Genomic DNA, 19,908 nt, shown 5'->3' with positions numbered 1-19,908 from the left:
ATGTTACACAATCAAATTTTTAAACACGAAGAGACGTAAGTACCTTAATTATACTACGTGTAACCCATGATTCCTTATGGATTATCACAATTTATCCTTTTATCAAAATAATATTACTTAATATTAATGCAATATGTTACACAATCAAATTTTTAAACACGAAGAGATGTAAGTACATTAATTATACTACGTGTAACCCATGATTCCTTATGGATTATCAAAATGTATCCTTTCATCAAATCCATATTACTTAATATTAATACAATATGTTACACAATCAAATTTTTAAACACGAAGAGACGTAAGTACATTAATTATACTACGTGTAACCCATGATTCCTTATGGATTATCACAATTTATCTTTTCATCAAAATAATATTACTTAATATTAATGCAATATGTTACACAATCAAATTTTTAAACACGAAGAGACGTAAGTACATTAATTATACTACGTGTAACCCATGATTCCTTATGGATTATCACAATTTATCCTTTCATCAAAACCATATTACTTAATATTAATGCAATATGTTACACAATCAAATTTTTAAACACGAAGAGACGTAAGTGCATTAATTATACTACGTGTAACCCATGATTCCTTATGGATTATCACAATTTATCCTTTCATCAAAACCATATTACTTAATATTAATACAATATGTTACACAATCAAATTTTTAAACACGAAGAGACGTAAGTGCATTAATTATACTACGTGTAACCCATGATTCCTTATGGATTATCACAATTTATCTTTTCATCAAAATAATATTACTTAATATTAATGCAATATGTTACACAATCAAATTTTTAAACACGAAGAGACGTAAGTACATTAATTATACTACGTGTAACCCATGATTCCTTATGGATTATCACAATTTATCTTTTCATCAAAATAATATTACTTAATATTAATGCAATATGTTACACAATCAAATTTTTAAACACGAAGAGACGTAAGTACATTAATTATACTACGTGTAACCCATGATTCCTTATGGATTATCACAATTTATCCTTTTATCAAAATAATATTACTTAATATTAATGCAATATGTTACACAATCAAATTTTTAAACACGAAGAGACGTAAGTGCATTAATTATACTACGTGTAACCCATGATTCCTTATGGATTATCACAATTTATCTTTTCATCAAAATAATATTACTTAATATTAATGCAATATGTTACACAATCAAATTTTTAAACACGAAGAGACGTAAGTACATTAATTATACTACGTGTAACCCATGATTCCTTATGGATTATCACAATTTATCTTTTCATCAAAATAATATTACTTAATATTAATGCAATATGTTACACAATCAAATTTTTAAACACGAAGAGAAGTAAGTGCATTAATTATACTACGTGTAACCCATGATTCCTTATGGATTATCACAATTTATCTTTTCATCAAAATAATATTACTTAATATTAATGCAATATGTTACACAATCAAATTTTTAAACACGAAGAGACGTAAGTACATTAATTATACTACGTGTAACCCATGATTCCTTATGGATTATCACAATTTATCTTTTCATCAAAATAATATTACTTAATATTAATGCAATATGTTACACAATCAAATTTTTAAACACGAAGAGAAGTAAGTGCATTAATTATACTACGTGTAACCCATGATTCCTTATGGATTATCACAATTTATCTTTTCATCAAAATAATATTACTTAATATTAATGCAATATGTTACACAATCAAATTTTTAAACACGAAGAGACGTAAGTACATTAATTATACTACGTGTAACCCATGATTCCTTATGGATTATCACAATTTATCTTTTCATCAAAATAATATTACTTAATATTAATGCAATATGTTACACAATCAAATTTTTAAACACGAAGAGACGTAAGTACATTAATTATACTACGTGTAACCCATGATTCCTTATGGATTATCACAATTTATCTTTTCATCAAAATAATATTACTTAATATTAATGCAATATGTTACACAATCAAATTTTTAAACACGAAGAGACGTAAGTACATTAATTATACTACGTCTAAAACGGTATTCAATTTGGATTATCCTTTCAGTGTATGTATGTATGTATGTATGTATGTATGTATGTATGTATGTATGTATGTATGTATGTATGTATGTATTCTACACACAAATGACGTAGAATGAAAAATTCTGTTAGTAAATTCATGTAAATGCATATATGAATAAGTAAATAAAAAGGAAAGTGAATAAGTGAATCAATATGTATTTAAAATTCTCATACAGGCTATCAGTAATAGCAGCACATTTCCAAAGGCAGTAAAAATGTGTTTCGTGTGCAGACCACTGCGTGCTTCCTGCGTCGTGGCGTTATGAGTGGCGGCCGGTTCAATACATGTGATGAACAATGCTCCACTTTTCTTGTGGTTTACGGTCCGGGCCGTGCAGTTATTTCGCACTCTCCTCGTCTCCTTTCTTTCTGCTTGAACCATTACCCGCAAGATATCGGGCCAGCCTAAAGGTCTGGCTAACACTGTCAAAATTTACGGGGACGTTTTTCCTTGCTGTTTCCTTAGTGTACAGTGGAGAGTGGAAGAAGAGAGAACGGGGCGCGGGAACTAAAAGAAAGGAAGGAGGAAGAAGCAAACACAACAGCAGCAAATAGTGGTTATGTATAGCAACCCCCTGTCTTACCGCCTTCCACAAAAAAGCGGAGATGGAAGTAGAAAAACAATATTAATACCGGGTCCGTCCCGTGGCCGCCATTATTATACTTTACAATCTTCTTGTTTCTCTTCCCGTGGCCCCGTTCTCGTCTCCCCGCTCCGCACACAACACTCCATAATCCGAACCCTTTTTCATTAACCCTCTTTCCTGCAGTTTATATGTCCATTATTTACCCATGTGTTGCCCCAGTTCCAGCAGAATTATCTCGTCTCTTTTTCCGCCTTCGTTCATGTGCAGTGGAAATGTTTAAATGAATTCACAGGTTCGCATCAGGGAATTGCAAACATTGCATTAAAGTACCGGAAAACACAACGTTCGCACTTCGCTTGGAACCTAAAAAGTTTTGAGTTTTAAACTTCTCTTTGCTCGATACCTCAACTCAACCTTGAGTTTACTTCCAACTGTCAAACAATGGATCTAACAGTCAGTCAATGAATGAATGAATGAATGAATCAACCAGTCAATCGATTAGCTAACTTTTCAAACTTTTAGTTAGCTTGCCACTCATTCATTTAACAGCCAATAGACAAACCAGAGAGACAGTCAGTCAGTTAATAAATCCGTTAATTATTTAGTCATTCAGCCAGGTCGTTCAGTCTGTTACCCAGCCAGTCAATTAATCATCCAACCTATTACCCAGTCAATTATCCAGTAAACTAATCAATCAGCCAGTAAAAAATCACCCAGCCAAACAATCATTCAGTCAGCCAGCAAGTCACTTCATCGTTCTGTCAGTTACTCAGTCATCTAAATCACCCACTTAATCAATTAAATGATCATCTAGTCAGTCAACCAGTAAACTGATCATTCAGCAAGTTAGTCAACTGATTGTTCTGTTAGTTATCCAGTCAGTTAATTAGTTAACTAATCGTTCAGTCAATGAGCAGGTCAACTAATTATCATAACAGCCAGTTAGTTATTATTCTGTGAGTCATCCAGTCAAATAATTATCCAGTCGGCCAGCCATTCAACTTAATACACTCGCAATTACCCAGTCAACTAATCACCCAGTGATTTAACTGTCAACTAATTATCCTGCCAGTCAGCTAATCAACTGATCATTCTTTCACTTATTCAGTAATATAATCATCCAGTAACTCAATCAACTAATAACCTAGTCTGTTACATAGTTAACTAATTATCAATAAATCAATCAATCAATCAATCAGCGAGTGAACTAATTTTACAATTAGTCACTTGCCAACTACTCATCCAATCAATTAGCAATTGAACTAGTCGGCCAGTCAACTAATTAATTATCATTCATTCTTCCAGATAACTAATCGTTCATTCTTGCAGCCAGTTAACTAATAATCCATTCAATTAACTAGTCAACTTTTCATCTACTATGTCAGCCAGTGAAATTGTCATAAAATCAGCCAATCAGCTAATCACCCCGTTAGTCAGCCAGTCAAATTAATCATCTAATCAGTCGACCAGCCAACTAATTATACCTGTCAGTCAGGCAGATTTCTAATCATTTATTCTATTAACCATTCAACTAATTATCCAGTCTTTTAGCCAGTAAACTAATTATTCCAGTCAGTTAACTAAACAGTCAACCAATTATCTAGTTAGTTAGCCAGTCAGTTAAACCATCCAGTCAATCAGCCAGCGAATTAATCATCCAGTCATTCAACTAATCATGCAATCATTCAATTAATCACGCAATCAGTCATTCAACTAATCATCCAGCCAGTCAACCAGGGTATCATTCAAATAATCATCTAGTCAGTCATTCAACTAATCATCCAGTCAGTCAACCAGGCAATCATTCAACTAATCATTCAGTAAATCATTCAACTAATCATCTAGTCATTCATTCAACTAATCATCTAGTCATTCATTCAACTAGTCTATTAATCATCCATTCAATCGTACAACCAGTAATGCAGTCAATCATTCAACTAATCCTGTCAGTCAACCAGGGAATCATTCAACTAATCATCTATTCAGTCATTGAACTAATTATCCAGTCAGTCATTGAACTAACCTTCCAGTCAGTCAAACAGGCAATCATTAAACTCATCATTCAGTCAATCGTTCAACTAATCATTCAGTCAATCATTCAACTAATCATTCAGTCAGTCAACCAGGCAATCATTCAACTAATCATCTAGTCATTCATTGAACTTATCATCCAGTCAGTCAACTAGTCGATTAATCATCCAGTCAATCATTCAGTCATTCAACTAATCCAGTCAGTCAACCAGTCAATCATTCACCTAATCATTCAGTCAATCATTCAACTAATCATCAAGTCAGTCAACCAGTCAATCATTCACCTAATCATTCAGTCAATCATTCAACTAATCATCAAGTCAGTCAACCAGTCAATCATTCACCTAATCATTCAGTCGTCATTCAACTAATCATACAATCAGTCAACTAATCATACAATCAGTCAACCAGTCAATCAACCAGACCATCATCCAGTCAATCAGAGAGCGAGTTAATCATCCAGTGAATCAGCCAGTCAGCCATTCAACTAATCATTCAGTCATTTGACGAGTCAATCATTTAGTCAGACATCCATTCAGTCAGCCAGTTAACTAGTCATCCATTGTCAGCTAGGTAACTGGGCATTCCGTCAGTAAACTAATCAATTAATGATGTAGCTAGTGAACCAGTGAAATAATTATCTATTCATTCAGCCAGTCAACTAATCATCCAGTCAGTCCGTCAGTCCACAGGATGATTAGTTGACTAAGTGCTTACTCAATGTGTTGTTCAGTCAGTTTTCTCACCGAAGGGACCAGTATTCCAAATATGGCACGTTCTCTTAGATATTAAATGCAGTATTCTCTGCAATGTTATGTTATACATATTTAATACGTTTTAACTTGGAAGTTTTTAACCGTTGTGAAGATATTTTACATGGGATGTGACGGTAATGTATTAGTGTCATGTTGATTCTGTTGTTATTCTAAGTAAAATCGGATAGAATATGGAAAACGTGAAGTTAAATTCTAGTCTTATTCCCCTATTTACACAAACTCTTACCTGGTATAAGACAAGTTGGCTTGGTAGAAAGGCCGAACTAAGCCCCAATGAAGACAGAGTTTTTCCTTCAGTCTCTAATGAACTGTGTAGGCCTACCTACCATGTTTTACCAGGAGTAAAGTTAGCTTGTGCATTGTGCCGATCAAATTTTTGTCTGTTATTTAAGGACATTATGTCAACAACTAGGCAATTTAGTGTCGATTGAATTGGTGGTAGTAAGATGAGGCCGAGGACTCCCTATAGATTACCTTACGTTCGCTTTACGGTTGGAAAAAAAACTCGAAAAAACCGAACAAGGTGGGATACAACCCCACACCCAGATCAGCAGACAAATTCACTTGCCGCTTGAGTTACGATCTTTCAATATGCAAGGTCTAATATTTTCATTGTTTAATTTTGAATGCCTCTGATTGAGGTTCAGGCTGATATGTAGGCTACATCTATTATCAGTAGGGCTAGGATTTTGATGACCTATAAATCGTGAAAAAAAAATGTCTTAAAAATAATGCATTTATGACCTAAAAATCTTTAAAAAATTCCCTTAAAAATACCCTAAAAATTGATCTTACATAATTGGCTTAGTAGAAAAAAGAGGTTTTCTATTACTTAATATTTAGACTAGTAATTAAATTAAATTAAATTCTAGTACCAACATTTAAGTTTTTTTAATTTTACATAATTTTTTCTAAGTACTACACTTTAATTAATTATTTTACCTGATGCAGTTTTCATGTAATCCACCACAAGGCCACTCTTATCCGGAACTAGCAGGTATAGAGGAGTCTATATTGAAGGGATGGTTGGACTGATCCATTACATGGGGTGTATTACGTTAAAATGGCAAAATTTGTGTAGAAAAACGATTAAAATATTCTACAAAATAATGAGTATTCATGGACAAAATATGTAGAGAAATTATCAAAGAAAATAAACATTATTTTACATTAATAATGGGGATTTATGGCCAAAATTAAATGAGTATGCCTACAAAATGACGGAATAAAACAAAAAATACTCTTAACAACTGAAACAGGCAAAAAATGCAAAAAAAATGCCCTAACAAATATGTCTTAAAACACTCAGTCTATCACATAACACATAAATACTAAAGCAGCTATGTTTCTGGCTTACTAGAAAAAAGATGCAATTTCATCAAAATCCTAGCCCTAATTATCAGGCGGTAGATCTCACTTGACGATGTGTGGCAGGGGAAGAACAATTGTTTGTAGGCATCTGAAGTCTGATTAGTGCAACATGTAGCTAGTTTCCGATGTATGCAATGGAAGGTGAAAGGCACTAGCTATCCTACCCCATTATCTCCTGGCTTGGTTGGAGGTTAATATGTCCAATGCAAAAATGTCTACATATGAAAATGTCCACACTATAGTAATGTCCAGGCAATTATATGTCCATAGTTCGAATCCCGGTCGGGGCAAGTTATCTGGTTGAGGTTTTTTCCGGGGTTTTTCCTCAACCCAATATATGAGCAAATGCTGGGGAACTATCAGTGCTGGACCCCGGACTCATTTCACCGGCATTATCACCTTCATATCATTCAGACGGTAAATAACATGAGATGTTGATACAGCGTCGTAAAATAACCCAATAAAATATATGTCCACAGGAAAAAGTGTCCAATTTATTCAATGTCCACTAATTTTGTTATGTAAGAAAGATCCAATATATTTTTTCATATTTACTCAACCTCTGCGTCCTGTGCCTGTATAGGAATTACAAGTTGCATGATATAGCGATTAACGTTGTCGTCTTTATAAATACTCATTGTACCTCCTTCCTGTGTTCCCTATTCTCCCTTGATAGGTAATATATGTACTGTTTGTAAGAGGCCCAGTGTATGTGTGGCCTGCTACAATTTAGTTACCGATTTATTCTCCTCTCATGTGCTGCAGAAACCTCCAGATTGTCCACACCTGTGCGAGTTTTAAGCTATATAATCAAGAAAAAATCCTCAAATCCCATCGGATTTCTCTAGTTTCTTAAAAAATGTTAAATTCGTGTGTGCACAAGTATTTCTATCCAAAGTCTGATGTTCGCGTCCAGAAAGAGGTGTGTTTGTTGGTGTAAATCGTTAAAGTGGAAAAATCGTCGTTTCTCTATCTAAAATGCGTTTTTTATATATAGAATAATAATACCTACAAATTCCAACCGTATGTGATAATTCCTTCTGAATGGGTATAACATTGACAAAGAGTCCGCATTTTATCACTCGTTTCGATTTTCCTCTCATACAAAATTTCGCTAAAAATTAGGATTTTGCGAGAATTTAAGCTATATAATCATGAATAAAATCTACAAATCCCATCGGATTTCTCTAGTTCCTTAAAAATGTCAAATTCGTGAGTACACACGTACTTCTATCCAAAGATTCTTGCTCGCGTCCAGATATCTGTGGACGGTTAGCACGTCTAGCCGCGAAACCAGGTGGCCCGGGTTCGATTCCCGGTCGGGGCAAGTTACCTGGTTGAGGTTTTTTCCGGGGTTTTCCCTCAACCCAATGTGAGCAAATGCTGGGTAACTTTCGGTGTTGGACTTCGGACTCATTTCACCGGCATTATCACCTTCATCTCGTTCAGACACTAAATAACCTAAGATGTTGATAAAGCGTCGTAAAATAACCTACTAAAATAAAATAAAAAACCTCCAGATTCTGACGTGGTGATCGCTACCAACTTTTGAAATTTACTGTGGGACGCTTCTACAGCGTTATTGCTTCCTTGGTAAATACATGTTCCAAATTGTGGGTGACTACCTCGGAGGAACAGCTGTTCTGTGTCCTTGAGCACGTCTGTCCCTCACATATGTAATTTGAATGTAGTCAGCCAGTTCGAGTACGTCTTCATCGATGTCATACAACACATCGAGTTCTACTTTGTTCATTATTTACATTTCTTAAGACTGTTTCTTTGAGGAAGCCTTGCCAAAATTTCTTCATCTACAATTTGTTCAATGCCCTCTCTTACAATTTTGAATGGTCCTTCATGTGGCCTTCCTGCCAGCTCTTTCCCTTAGCGTTGCATTTACCCGTAGAACTTCAAATGCAGTAGGATCTTCCTCGTGCAGATGTTGTCTTCGTTCATCTTTTATCAGTGTTATGTTATCCAGATCCGAATCGCTAATACATCTTGTATTACAAGTTTCATTAAACATCTCCAGTGCAATTTATTGCCATCTACAGTACACTTCTCGATTGGTAGTGGAACATGTATCCAGCTTTTTATTTTTCTTTTTTATTTTGGAACGAATAATTTGAGATATTATTTGTTTAAAGTTTGTAACAGAAAACTTAGTACTCCTACATTGTTTAGCAACGTCTATAATGCAGTGCAATCCTTTGAAAAAAAATTGGACATTTTTTGTTCATGGCAGAGTGCTGCATTGGAGTTAAATCGCTCGCTTGAACTCCGTCGAGTGTCGCACCCTCGAGTGAGATAAGATCAGTCGTGATGCGCTCGATATAAATAGAAGCACAGTACAAGGTCATCTCACCGACATGTCTTATCTTGTATGGAAGGCGACAGATAAGATGCACATATGTTTTGCTCACACGGTAAAAATAAGGCTTTATTTTCTGCGTTTATGACAAACGTTTAATGGAACGTACCAAAACAGTAACATGAAGTTATAAATAAAATAGTATGAAAAACTTCGATATACAGTTATTATTGCTAATTAATAATTATTCAATATTTGATTTACCACATATATAATCCATACATAGTGTTCCGCCTATATACTGCGACAATGTAGAAACGTTTTACAAAATATTATTGATATAGCAGTAGATTAATAACAATATTAGTACAGAGATAACGTCACACAAAATATAATAAAACGAATAATCATGCTGCACAACTGTTACAGACGCAAAGATTGATACACTAATTATTAGAAATTATTATTATTATTATTATTATTATTATTATTATTATTATTATTATTATTAATATTATTACTAGAAAACTTGATTAAGTTCTTGCATTATCGTCATTGTGTTCTCCGTTTATAATAATTACATTTACATCCGGTAACATCTATCAGATGTGGCAAAAACAAAATAACTCCTGAGCGGAAAAAAAAAAAAAAACATTTACCTACAACATTTATATTACATTTTAAAGCAAGTTTTGTAATTGTACTATGGAGAGGTTAGTTAAACACTGCAAAGTTTTGAAGTGATAAACATCTATGATGTTACTACACAGTTCATCACTGTAACAAGAACGAATGTCTAACGCTCGGCTTATACCGTTCGAGGATTTATCGCTCGTGACAATTTTACCCATCATGCATGTGCGCTACGTATCGGATTACGCTATGAACTACTTGGCGCTCGAGCGAAAACGTCCGATGCAGACCTCTGGTTCATGGACATTCTGCAGTGGACATATTCCTGGCTGAACATGTTTGTCCAGAAACATTTTTCTTTGGACATTTTGCACTGAACATTTTTGTATGTAGACATTTTCCTGTGGGCGTTTTGGGCTGGGTAATTTAACCTGGAAGTCCTGGGCTTAGTTGCCTCATAAGTGGTGCCTTGTTGGTATCACTCTTGAAGTTCAGATCTGTCTTTGGACTGTTATACGGCCGTTAACACTGAATTTGTGAAGACGATCAAATAGCCATTTTGCATAATTATTTTGGACGCTAAGTAAACCTGGTGGGTCCGTTTCGTAGATTTTTGGAAATTAAAAAACCCCGTCCCTGAATGAGGGAGGTACAGGGAAAATCGCGGGAATACTATCTTCCTGTTCCCTTTACATGCTATTAGCGGGCACACAGGCACTTAACGTACCAACATTCATATTGTACAGTATACTAGTGGCTTGTGCAAACTAAGTTCATTAGACGTTCAAATAAACATTTTTCAGATTTATATTCAATGAAGAATACCAGACATTCTGAAAGTTATTTGCTTGCTCTCTCTCTCGAGCCAATACTGAACATAACCACGCATATAAATATCTACACCACACCGCCATTAAATATATGAAAAAGACCCAACCCCACTTGATTAATAACTATAAAAATATTTGATTTTTAATAATATTATTATCATACGTAAGTTTTATGGCTTTCAGTAACATATACTATATATATTATATAGCCCCCACTCAGTAAAATATAGAAATCAAAATCTAATTTAAGTTGTTCTCTACATCTATTTATATAACCCCAAAACGTTTCACATTCATATCATCAATATAGCATTAATATGTATAATTAATGAAAAATAGTCACATCATGCCATTAACTACAATAATATTTCATGTCTAATGGTAATAATGTCATCAAACCACCTCTAGTTTTGTAGTTTTTAATATCCAATACACAGCTGTACCCAGAAAATTACACACCACAAAATCGAATCTGTAAATTATTTTTAGTAAGATAAGTTTTTAATAACCAATTTAATTTGAGCTCTAAATATGTCAGAATTCTTGCAGATCATGGCCTTCGTGTAATATTGTTTACTGTAGTGTGTGTTTTCTTTTATTCTGAAATGCAATTAGCTAGTTCTCAAATCTGACAGATGGATTTTGGAAAATAGGAAAATTATGTTGAAAAATTGATATTTCAGTGAAAACTACTATTTTTCTGAAAAGCTTTGAGTTCCAAGCTTCAAAATGAGGGATCATTTATTAAAATCCGTTCAGCCGTTTTCCCGTAATTTCCATTACCAGTTCAAATTATATAGATGCAATTGTGTACTATGATTCGTTTTATTTCTGACTACGTAGTCATGTCCAATGAAAACAACTGAACTGGGTCTGGAAGAATAAAATAACTTTTATTTTGTTGTGTGACATTTAATGGCATGGCGTGATAATTCCGGCCTGTTTTGGCACCAACTTGTGGCGCATTACAGCGGTCTGTCGTTCGTGCTAGCGAGACAACTGCCTGTTGAATATGTCTGAACAGTTCTTGGCGTATAAGAACTTTATCACAAGTGCTGTACAAGTCATTTGTCATTCATATTAGCGTTGGACTCGCGCTCCAACTAGTAGTTCGTCCCTAGCACGCGGGATAAAAACCTATCTGCAATATAAACTTGAGACAAGACTTCACGACAGTGTTGCCAGATTTTTACGAAAGAAAATCCCTAAAATTTAGAAAAAAATCTCTCTTGAGGTACTCCAAAATACAAATTTTAAAATCGAATTAAAATAATAAATTAGAACAAGACAATGAGCGCGGAGCTGTGTATTTCTAATTCGCTCTTACCGGTGGATAGTTCCTTTATGCAACACAAACATTTTACTTTATAGGGATCATTAGATTTAGCCAACCAACCTTCAGAGTGAGGTTTCTCCAACCATGATTCAACGAATGATTGTTTCCGCCAAGATTTCTCACTTTTAGATAACTCTTATCCGATTTCACGTTTTTTTTTTTCGGCGTGGACGGTCGTTCTTGAGGATCACTCATTATACCAATAAAATAAACACACGCTTAAAAATATCAGTAATTTAAAGTAAGAAAATAAACACACACTTAAAAAATATCAACTTAAAACTATGGTCATAATGTACAATATGTACATTTTCCCGGCTGTTAACACAAGATGTCCACACCTGTGGAGTAACGGTCAGCGCGTCTGCCCGCGAAACCAGGTGGCCCGGGTTCGAATCCCGGTCAGGGCAAGTTACCTGGTTGAGGTTTTTTCCGGGGTTTTCCCTCAACCCAATACGAGCAAATGCTGGGTAACTTTCGGTGCTGGACCCCGGACTCATTTCACCGGCATTATCACCTTAATTAGATGTTGATACAGCGTCGTAAAATAACCCAATAAAATAAAAATTAACACAAGATCTGAAACTACAGTCTATTCCTAACGTACTCATGTTCGCAACAATCTACTGTCTACTGAAGTACTGAATCGATTTGAATATAAAGCTGGAAGACGTAAACGACAATGGTAAATGGTAGCCAACAAGCAGTAAAATTAAAAAAGAAAAACATAAATCTCATTGATCGTTTCTGTCTGAATCACTCAACTCTTTGAATTAAAATTATATGTTATAACAACCCATTGTTGACAAACCATATATTAAGCATATAATAGAGTTTTCAGTGTTAAATCACTTTCACATGATATTAATAAAAATTAAGAAACTCATTTCATATATGAAAAATAAAAATATTTTGAAAAATATTTAAGAAATGGAAAAATTGGAAAAGGTGAAAATCCCTACATTTTGTGTTATTCTGTCAAAAAATCCCTCAATCCCTTTTCGACCAAAAAATCCCTACGCCGAGGGATAAATCCCTCAACCTGGCAACACTGCTTCACGGCCGTGCGATGCTACGAACAAACCTCATCCATTACACTCAAACAAAGTTTGGTGTTGCGGCTCGGTCTATTTCACAGCGGTCGTTAAGTCTTCTCGTTCATGTGAAGTTTATAGAAGCTTTAAACATTGTATCAAATCTCGTTTTTATGTCTATGCTCTCCCTGTAAAGCATCTCTATCGCTCGGAGTAAAATGAAGATCACTCCGTCTCATCTTAAATTGTTTTATGTGCAGATCATCCAACAACATTGACGACCACTAGACTGGATAGTCAGTCTGGCTTCATCTTACAGAAATCAGTGTCACGGAGTTGGCACTTTTCACTATACTCATATACCTTACGCGTTTTACAATAGCTCATACCTTTGTCTTGTCGACCACGGTGTTCCCCAATGATCTGCCCTTGGCCCTGTTCTATTTCAATTATGATCAATGAATAAATTATCTTCTAATAGGCCTATATTTTACGTAGTTATTTAACGACGTTGTATCCACTGCTCGGTTATTTAGGGTCGATGGAATTGATGATAGCGTGACGGTATTTGACGAGATGAGGCAGAGGATTCGCCATAGATTACCTGACATTCGTCTTAGGGTTGAGAGAAACCTAAAGAATAATCCAAACAAATAATCAGCCCAAGCCGGAATCGAACCCGAGCGCAACTCCAGATCAGCAGGCGAACGCGCAACCGTCTGAGCTACACCGGTAGCTCTTCTAATATGAATTGCAATTTAATTCTTTTTGCCGATAATGACGCTCTTTATTTATCCAATTCTGTTGTAAAAGAATCAAGTTTACTTATAGCTCAGTCCATTAATATCCACTGATTGGTTCAAGAACAATGGTTTTTGTTTATATTCAAATAAAACATAGGAAATTATTTTTACTTTAAACAGTCAACTTTATAATAAGATTGTATTTAATATTAAACTTCTCGGTGTAACACTTGATTCCAAGTTCACTTGAAAGAGGATAAAAACGTTATGCATATATATATATATATATATATATATATATATATATATATATATATGCAGTGTTATTAAGATTCTTGCTTTACTAAAACAGGTTTTTGCGCATCTTAACCGGGTCAGAATATGATGTCCATTATAGAACTTTATTTATTGCAGAGACTATTCTTACGATAATAAATAATCTTGTTGTATTTTAATGTTTACCAACTCAGATTTGAGCTACTTAGTTATCAAAGAAGAATTTAACCATTGTTTACCTGTAGGCCTACGTGAAATGGCTATGAATTTTTATACACCAAGGGAAATTACATTGTCCAAGTTAACTCATGAGGCTCACATTGTTAATTTTAATATATTCAAAGCTTCCGTATATGAATGGCGTGTTGTTAACCCTTTTTACGATATTGAGAAATATTTTAATAGTGCTGTTTGTTTACAATGTTAGTGTATTTTCAATGGTTTTTATTGTTATTGTAATTAGTAGTCTACTTGACTATGTTACAGCATCTTCGGATGTTTTTGACAAAATCAATAAATCTGATCTAACCTAATCCAATTACTCAGATTTATTATTCGGAAGACATAATACTTGAAGTCATTTAGTATACACCGAAATAAGACTAGCACTATTTGCAATGATTATGGTAGCAGTGATAGTGATGATGATTATGATAGCAATGATAGTGATGATTATGGTGGCAATGACAGTGATGATGATGATTATGGTAGCAATGACAGTGATGATGATGATGGTAGCAATGACAGTGATGATTATTATGGTGGCAATGATAATGATTATGATGATGGTAGCAATGACAGTGATGATGATTATGGTGGCAATGATAATGATGATTATGGTGGCAATGATAATGATGATGATGATGGTAGCAATGACAGTGATGATGATTATGGTGGCAATGACAGTGATGATGATGATGGTAGCAATGACAGTGATGATGATTATGGTGGCAATGACAGTGATGATGATGGTAGCAATGACAGTGATGATGATGATTGTAGCAATGACAGTGATGATGATTATGGTGGCAATGACAGTGATGATGATGATGGTAGCAATGACAGTGATGATGATTATGGTGGCAATGACAGTGATGATGATGGTAGCAACGACAGTGATGATGATGATGGTAGCAATGACAGTGATGATGATGATTATGGTAGCAATGACAGTGATGATGATGATGGTAGCAATGACAGTGATGATGATTATGGTAGCAATGACAGTGATGATGATGATGGTAGCAATGACAGTGATGATGATTATGGTGGCAATGACAGTGATGATGATGGTAGCAATGACAGTGATGATGATGATGGTAGCAATGACAGTGATGATGATGATTATGGTAGCAATGACAGTGATGATGATGATGGTAGCAATGACAGTGATGATGATTATGGTGGCAATGACAGTGATGATGATAGTAGCAATGACAGTGATGATGATGATGGTAGCAATGACAGTGATGATGATTATGGTAGCAATGACAGTGATGATGATTATGGTGGCAATGACAGTGATGATGATGGTAGCAATGACAGTGATGATGATGATGGTAGCAATGACAGTGATGATGATTATGGTAGCAATGACAGTGATGATGATGGTAGCAATGACAGTGATGATGATTATGGTAGCAATGACAGTGATGATGATGATGGTAGCAATGACAGTGATGATGATTATGGTGGCAATCATAGTGATGATTGTGGCAGTGATAGTGATGATGATGATGATAATGGAGGCAATGATAGTGATGATGATTATGGTGGCAGTGACAGTGATGATTATGGTGGCAATGATAGTGATGATGATTGTGGCAGTGATAGTGATGATGATGATGATAATGGAGGCAATGATAGTGATGATGATTATGGTGGCAGTGACAGTAATGATGATTATGGTGGCAATGATGGTGATTATGATTATGATAAATCAATAGGGCAATAACGGTGATAAGGATAGCAATACATTTTGGTGGTGATTGTGCTGACATGTGGCGATGATAGCAGTCATGGTAAGAGCTGTAATAAAAGTCATGGCGACCCCCTGTTGCAGCGATGTTGCCGCAACGCCTGTTACTGGCTCTGCTGTGGTCCTGTCATCTGACAACGCCGCTGGTCGCCATCGCCGGATTCTGGCGGGGCGCCCTCCCTCGACAAAACGGCAGCGCTCTTGTGGCACGTCAGTTATCGGTGGATGACGCCCCCAGGCACAACGCAGTCATCAGCGAACTGAAGCCCCGGGCCCAGGACGCCATCACGTTCGTCGACGACAAGCCAGCCCGCTCCTGGACCACCAAGCCACCTAATGAGGTCACCAGCAACGCGCCCCCTTCCACGTCACTAGACGTCTCGCGCTGTGTGTGGGCCATCGTCTCCTGCTGCTCGCCCGGATCCGACACTGTTAACCATCCCTGCTTCGAAGTACTCGGCTGCCCGGGACCTTTCTGGGACTCGAACCCTTGCACCGATAAGATGGCAAATGCAGCACTTAAAGCGGCAGGCGATTACTATTCCAGTGCTCTCCAACAGAACTGATGTTTGTGGACACAATCGTTACCAACTTAGCTCATTTGTCTACAGAACTAGTGACTTTGGCTAATGACTGCTGCAAAGACGTGATGGAAGTAATTAAAAATGCTTCAGACTTTGGCTTTAAAAGGGGATGACCTGTGATAGCACAGATCGCTTTGTTTAATCTGATTAAGCAAGAATTGAACCAGTGAGCCGTTTGTGGTTGTCCGATATATGAATGAAGAAAATTTCATAATATATTATTATAATGCTTGTCTAATGTCTTCATAACCGTGTAATGTAAGTTTTACATTCTCGTATTTTCATGTAAGTTCTATATAATAATTCCATGTTTTGTTAACGAAATAAATTGAAGTTCATACTTACATAGAACTCATAATTTCATCGTCAGTTAAATATATGGTACAAATATGGCCAGTTTGTCCAAGTAATGTTTAATTTTGCTTAACGAATGTTAAATTAACAGTCTGTTTATTTTTAACGCTTTGTTAATGTATTTTCCAGTTGTTCATCATAATTTTGTTTAAGATAACCAACACTGAACTATAACGTCTGTTAGGACTATTTTAACTACTCAACAGCAGTTGGTAATGATTTTACACATGTAAGACAATTTTTGAACGGCTAAAATTAATCTTTAAATTCTATATTATAGAGTGAGTCATGAATCTTGCATAAAATGACAACGCTCCATAAACAGTTGACGAATGAAAGTTATAGGTGACGTGCTGAATAATAATAATTACAAAGTAAGGTTATATTTCCTCATTGCTATTATGGATACGAAATACGAAAGAAATAAAATAACACTGATGTATTTAAACAGTCCAAAGTATTTTTTAAGTGTTATATTACCAGTCATATGCTAGCATTCCCTACAGAGAGACACAAAATATTAATTTCGCAACTTCTGTTCGAACAGCTGTGGAGACATCGGCCATATTTAACTAACTGTTAAACGAGTTAACTGCCCGAAATCCTACATTTAAAATTAACAATCTGTTAAACCAAAGTGGTGTTGAAACCATACAATTTTATTAATTAACAAACTGTTTAGAGTTTAACAGTCGTTAAATTTTCTAACAATACTTGGAAAAACCGGCCAAAAGCCTAATGCATTAACATATGAGTGATCTATCCAAATGATTCCCTGTTATTTATTATTTACTAGCCATACCCGTGCGCTTCGCTGCACGCCTTCTTATAAATAAATATCATTGACTTAAATCTGTTATATTTCCAATTACAGCTTTGTTATTATTAATGAATAGGCTTAATTAGTTTATTATAAGCTATAAGTCGTTTGCCCCTGAATTATTTCCAAAGTTATGTTCAGAAGTATCAATGAAACTGTTATTACCATGCACTACACTCTGGAGTTGTTCAATTAATTCTACTTTTAAGCTTGGTATTACGTTAGACCAGGGACGCCAAAACCCTGCACATTGTGCAGTAGTCTCTGTGCGATGTGCACTTTCTATTCCCCTACCCGGAGGGAGTGAATCGCCTTGGAGGGGAACGCGACAGGGCTATACAGACCTGCAACAGCATATCAGCTTTTCTTTCAGTAACGCAGTTTCAATACGGGTGCTGATTTGGCTGTCTGTAAATGAGTTATGATAAATAAAATGAGGAGTTCACAGATAACGAAGAAGAGAAATTACTAATCATATAGCATATTTGTTATAATGTTTTCCTCAGCCAACAATAATTTTTTTAAAATGAAAGGTTTTCATCAGCCCATGTCGAGGTAATAGTGTTGTGACAGTTTAAATCAGATTAGTAAAATTCCCAAATATGATATTGCTAGCACTTATTTCTTAATCAGTACTCTCACGGCAAAACGAACTTGACAATGGCGTTGTTTTGCAGTCTGTACTAACACAGCCATCAAATGTCAGACGACTTACGACTTTCATTTCAAAGCTGGTAAGTGATGAGAATATAGTGAGGAATATATATGAGGCTCTTGAGGTTGTAAGAGGGAAGAAAGCAACTATTTGCAAGGCGGAAAAATTTTCTGGAAAAATATATAATGAAAGGTTTTCCATCTCACGTCACTATAATATACTAATATATTTACATTAATAAACCTTTAAACCTGACATAAATAGAATATCGTCGCTTCACAGCTTGTGAACTACGCTTTTAATTTCTTTCACTTACGCTTCCAACTTGTCGATACTTGCTTTCAACATTTTCCAAATAAACTATATGTGAATTTAAATTCTAAGCTTAATTTATATCATTGATTAATATTAATGTTAATTTATATTGACATACAGCAAGGAAATTATTTCAGTGTAAAAACTTCACAATGTCCTACTGCACATAATTAATTGGGAATATAATATTTTCTTCTACATTTATGTACCAATGGTCCCAAAAAATAATAATGCTCTACGAACAATGAAAGAGTAGGGTGTATTACTTTAAAATAATTAGTACCTACTACGTAAAATGAAATACTTGTTCGTTTTTTGTTGTTTCGAAATTATTGCAATATTTTTTTCTTCAAATACTATATATAAATCATATTAATAAATTATGCTTTACAAACCACTACTTTGTGAAGTATAACTGAGTAAGCCTGAAGTTTCCTGAATTACATTTGTCAAGTACAGACACTGATAATAACCGTGTTTTTTTTTCTTCTGCCAAATGTGTTTATTATGTCCAAATACCAATTTAATCCAACCCTAGAAGCGCAGAATAGATTATTGTACACCCCTCCAGCTAAGAAAGGGTAAGAGCAACGCTTGAATGATGCAGTCTGCACAGACGGGCGATCCGCGCACATAACTGCACATTCAGAGTCTGATTTCTGACGTGCCTGCGTTAGACCTAACAGCGTCTGAAACAGAATATATTTGTAAGAACAGAGGATTGTTCTCTCAGCTGAAAGAAGGCTTTGTCACCAAAAGGCACCACTTAGAATAAGGTGCTGCAATGTCTTATATTATTAAATACGTGTGTTGATAACGGATGTACTACTACTAAAAGTTTTTAAATGGTTGTGGGGGATCCCGTTTGGTCCTTACCCCATTTTTTCGATTCATTTTATCCGTTTTACCTATTTGAATGTCTTTAAAATGAGCATAATCGATATTTAGATCGTAATGGAATGCTAACATACGCATTAACATGCGTATTAACTTTCGACTACGCTGTCTAGTTCTAGCAATACGCTCTCGTTGTTTGTTAATTCTCTGAGAACGTTCTCTTTTTCGACCCTGGTAAGTTCGAACTCTCTTATTGGCATGTCAATCAAAGCGTTCGATGCTAGTTTCTCTTGCTGGAATCACTGAAATGTTTGCATAGTTATTTCAAAAACGAT

At 35.3% G+C, this 19,908-nt stretch overlaps 1 protein-coding gene across 1 annotated transcript in view; it reads left to right on the top strand.

Annotated features, from left to right (window-relative positions):
* The window catches only part of hdly (hadley), a 131,905-nt gene extending 114,947 nt beyond the window's left edge, over nucleotides 1-16,958 (top strand). Inside the window, exon 2 of the mRNA XM_069834132.1 lies at nucleotides 16,093-16,958. Coding sequence (XP_069690233.1) covers nucleotides 16,095-16,574 — 480 coding nt within the window. The 5' untranslated portion in view covers nucleotides 16,093-16,094 and the 3' untranslated portion in view covers nucleotides 16,575-16,958. The remainder of the gene's footprint in view (nucleotides 1-16,092) is intronic.
* Nucleotides 16,959-19,908: the final 2,950 nt, after the last annotated feature.

This window comes from Periplaneta americana, chromosome 8 (assembly GCF_040183065.1).
Source record: "Periplaneta americana isolate PAMFEO1 chromosome 8, P.americana_PAMFEO1_priV1, whole genome shotgun sequence".
Classification (NCBI taxonomy): Eukaryota; Metazoa; Arthropoda; class Insecta; order Blattodea; family Blattidae; genus Periplaneta; species Periplaneta americana.
Note: the sequence above shows the minus strand (reverse complement) of the source record. Positions and strands in the feature narration are given on the sequence as shown.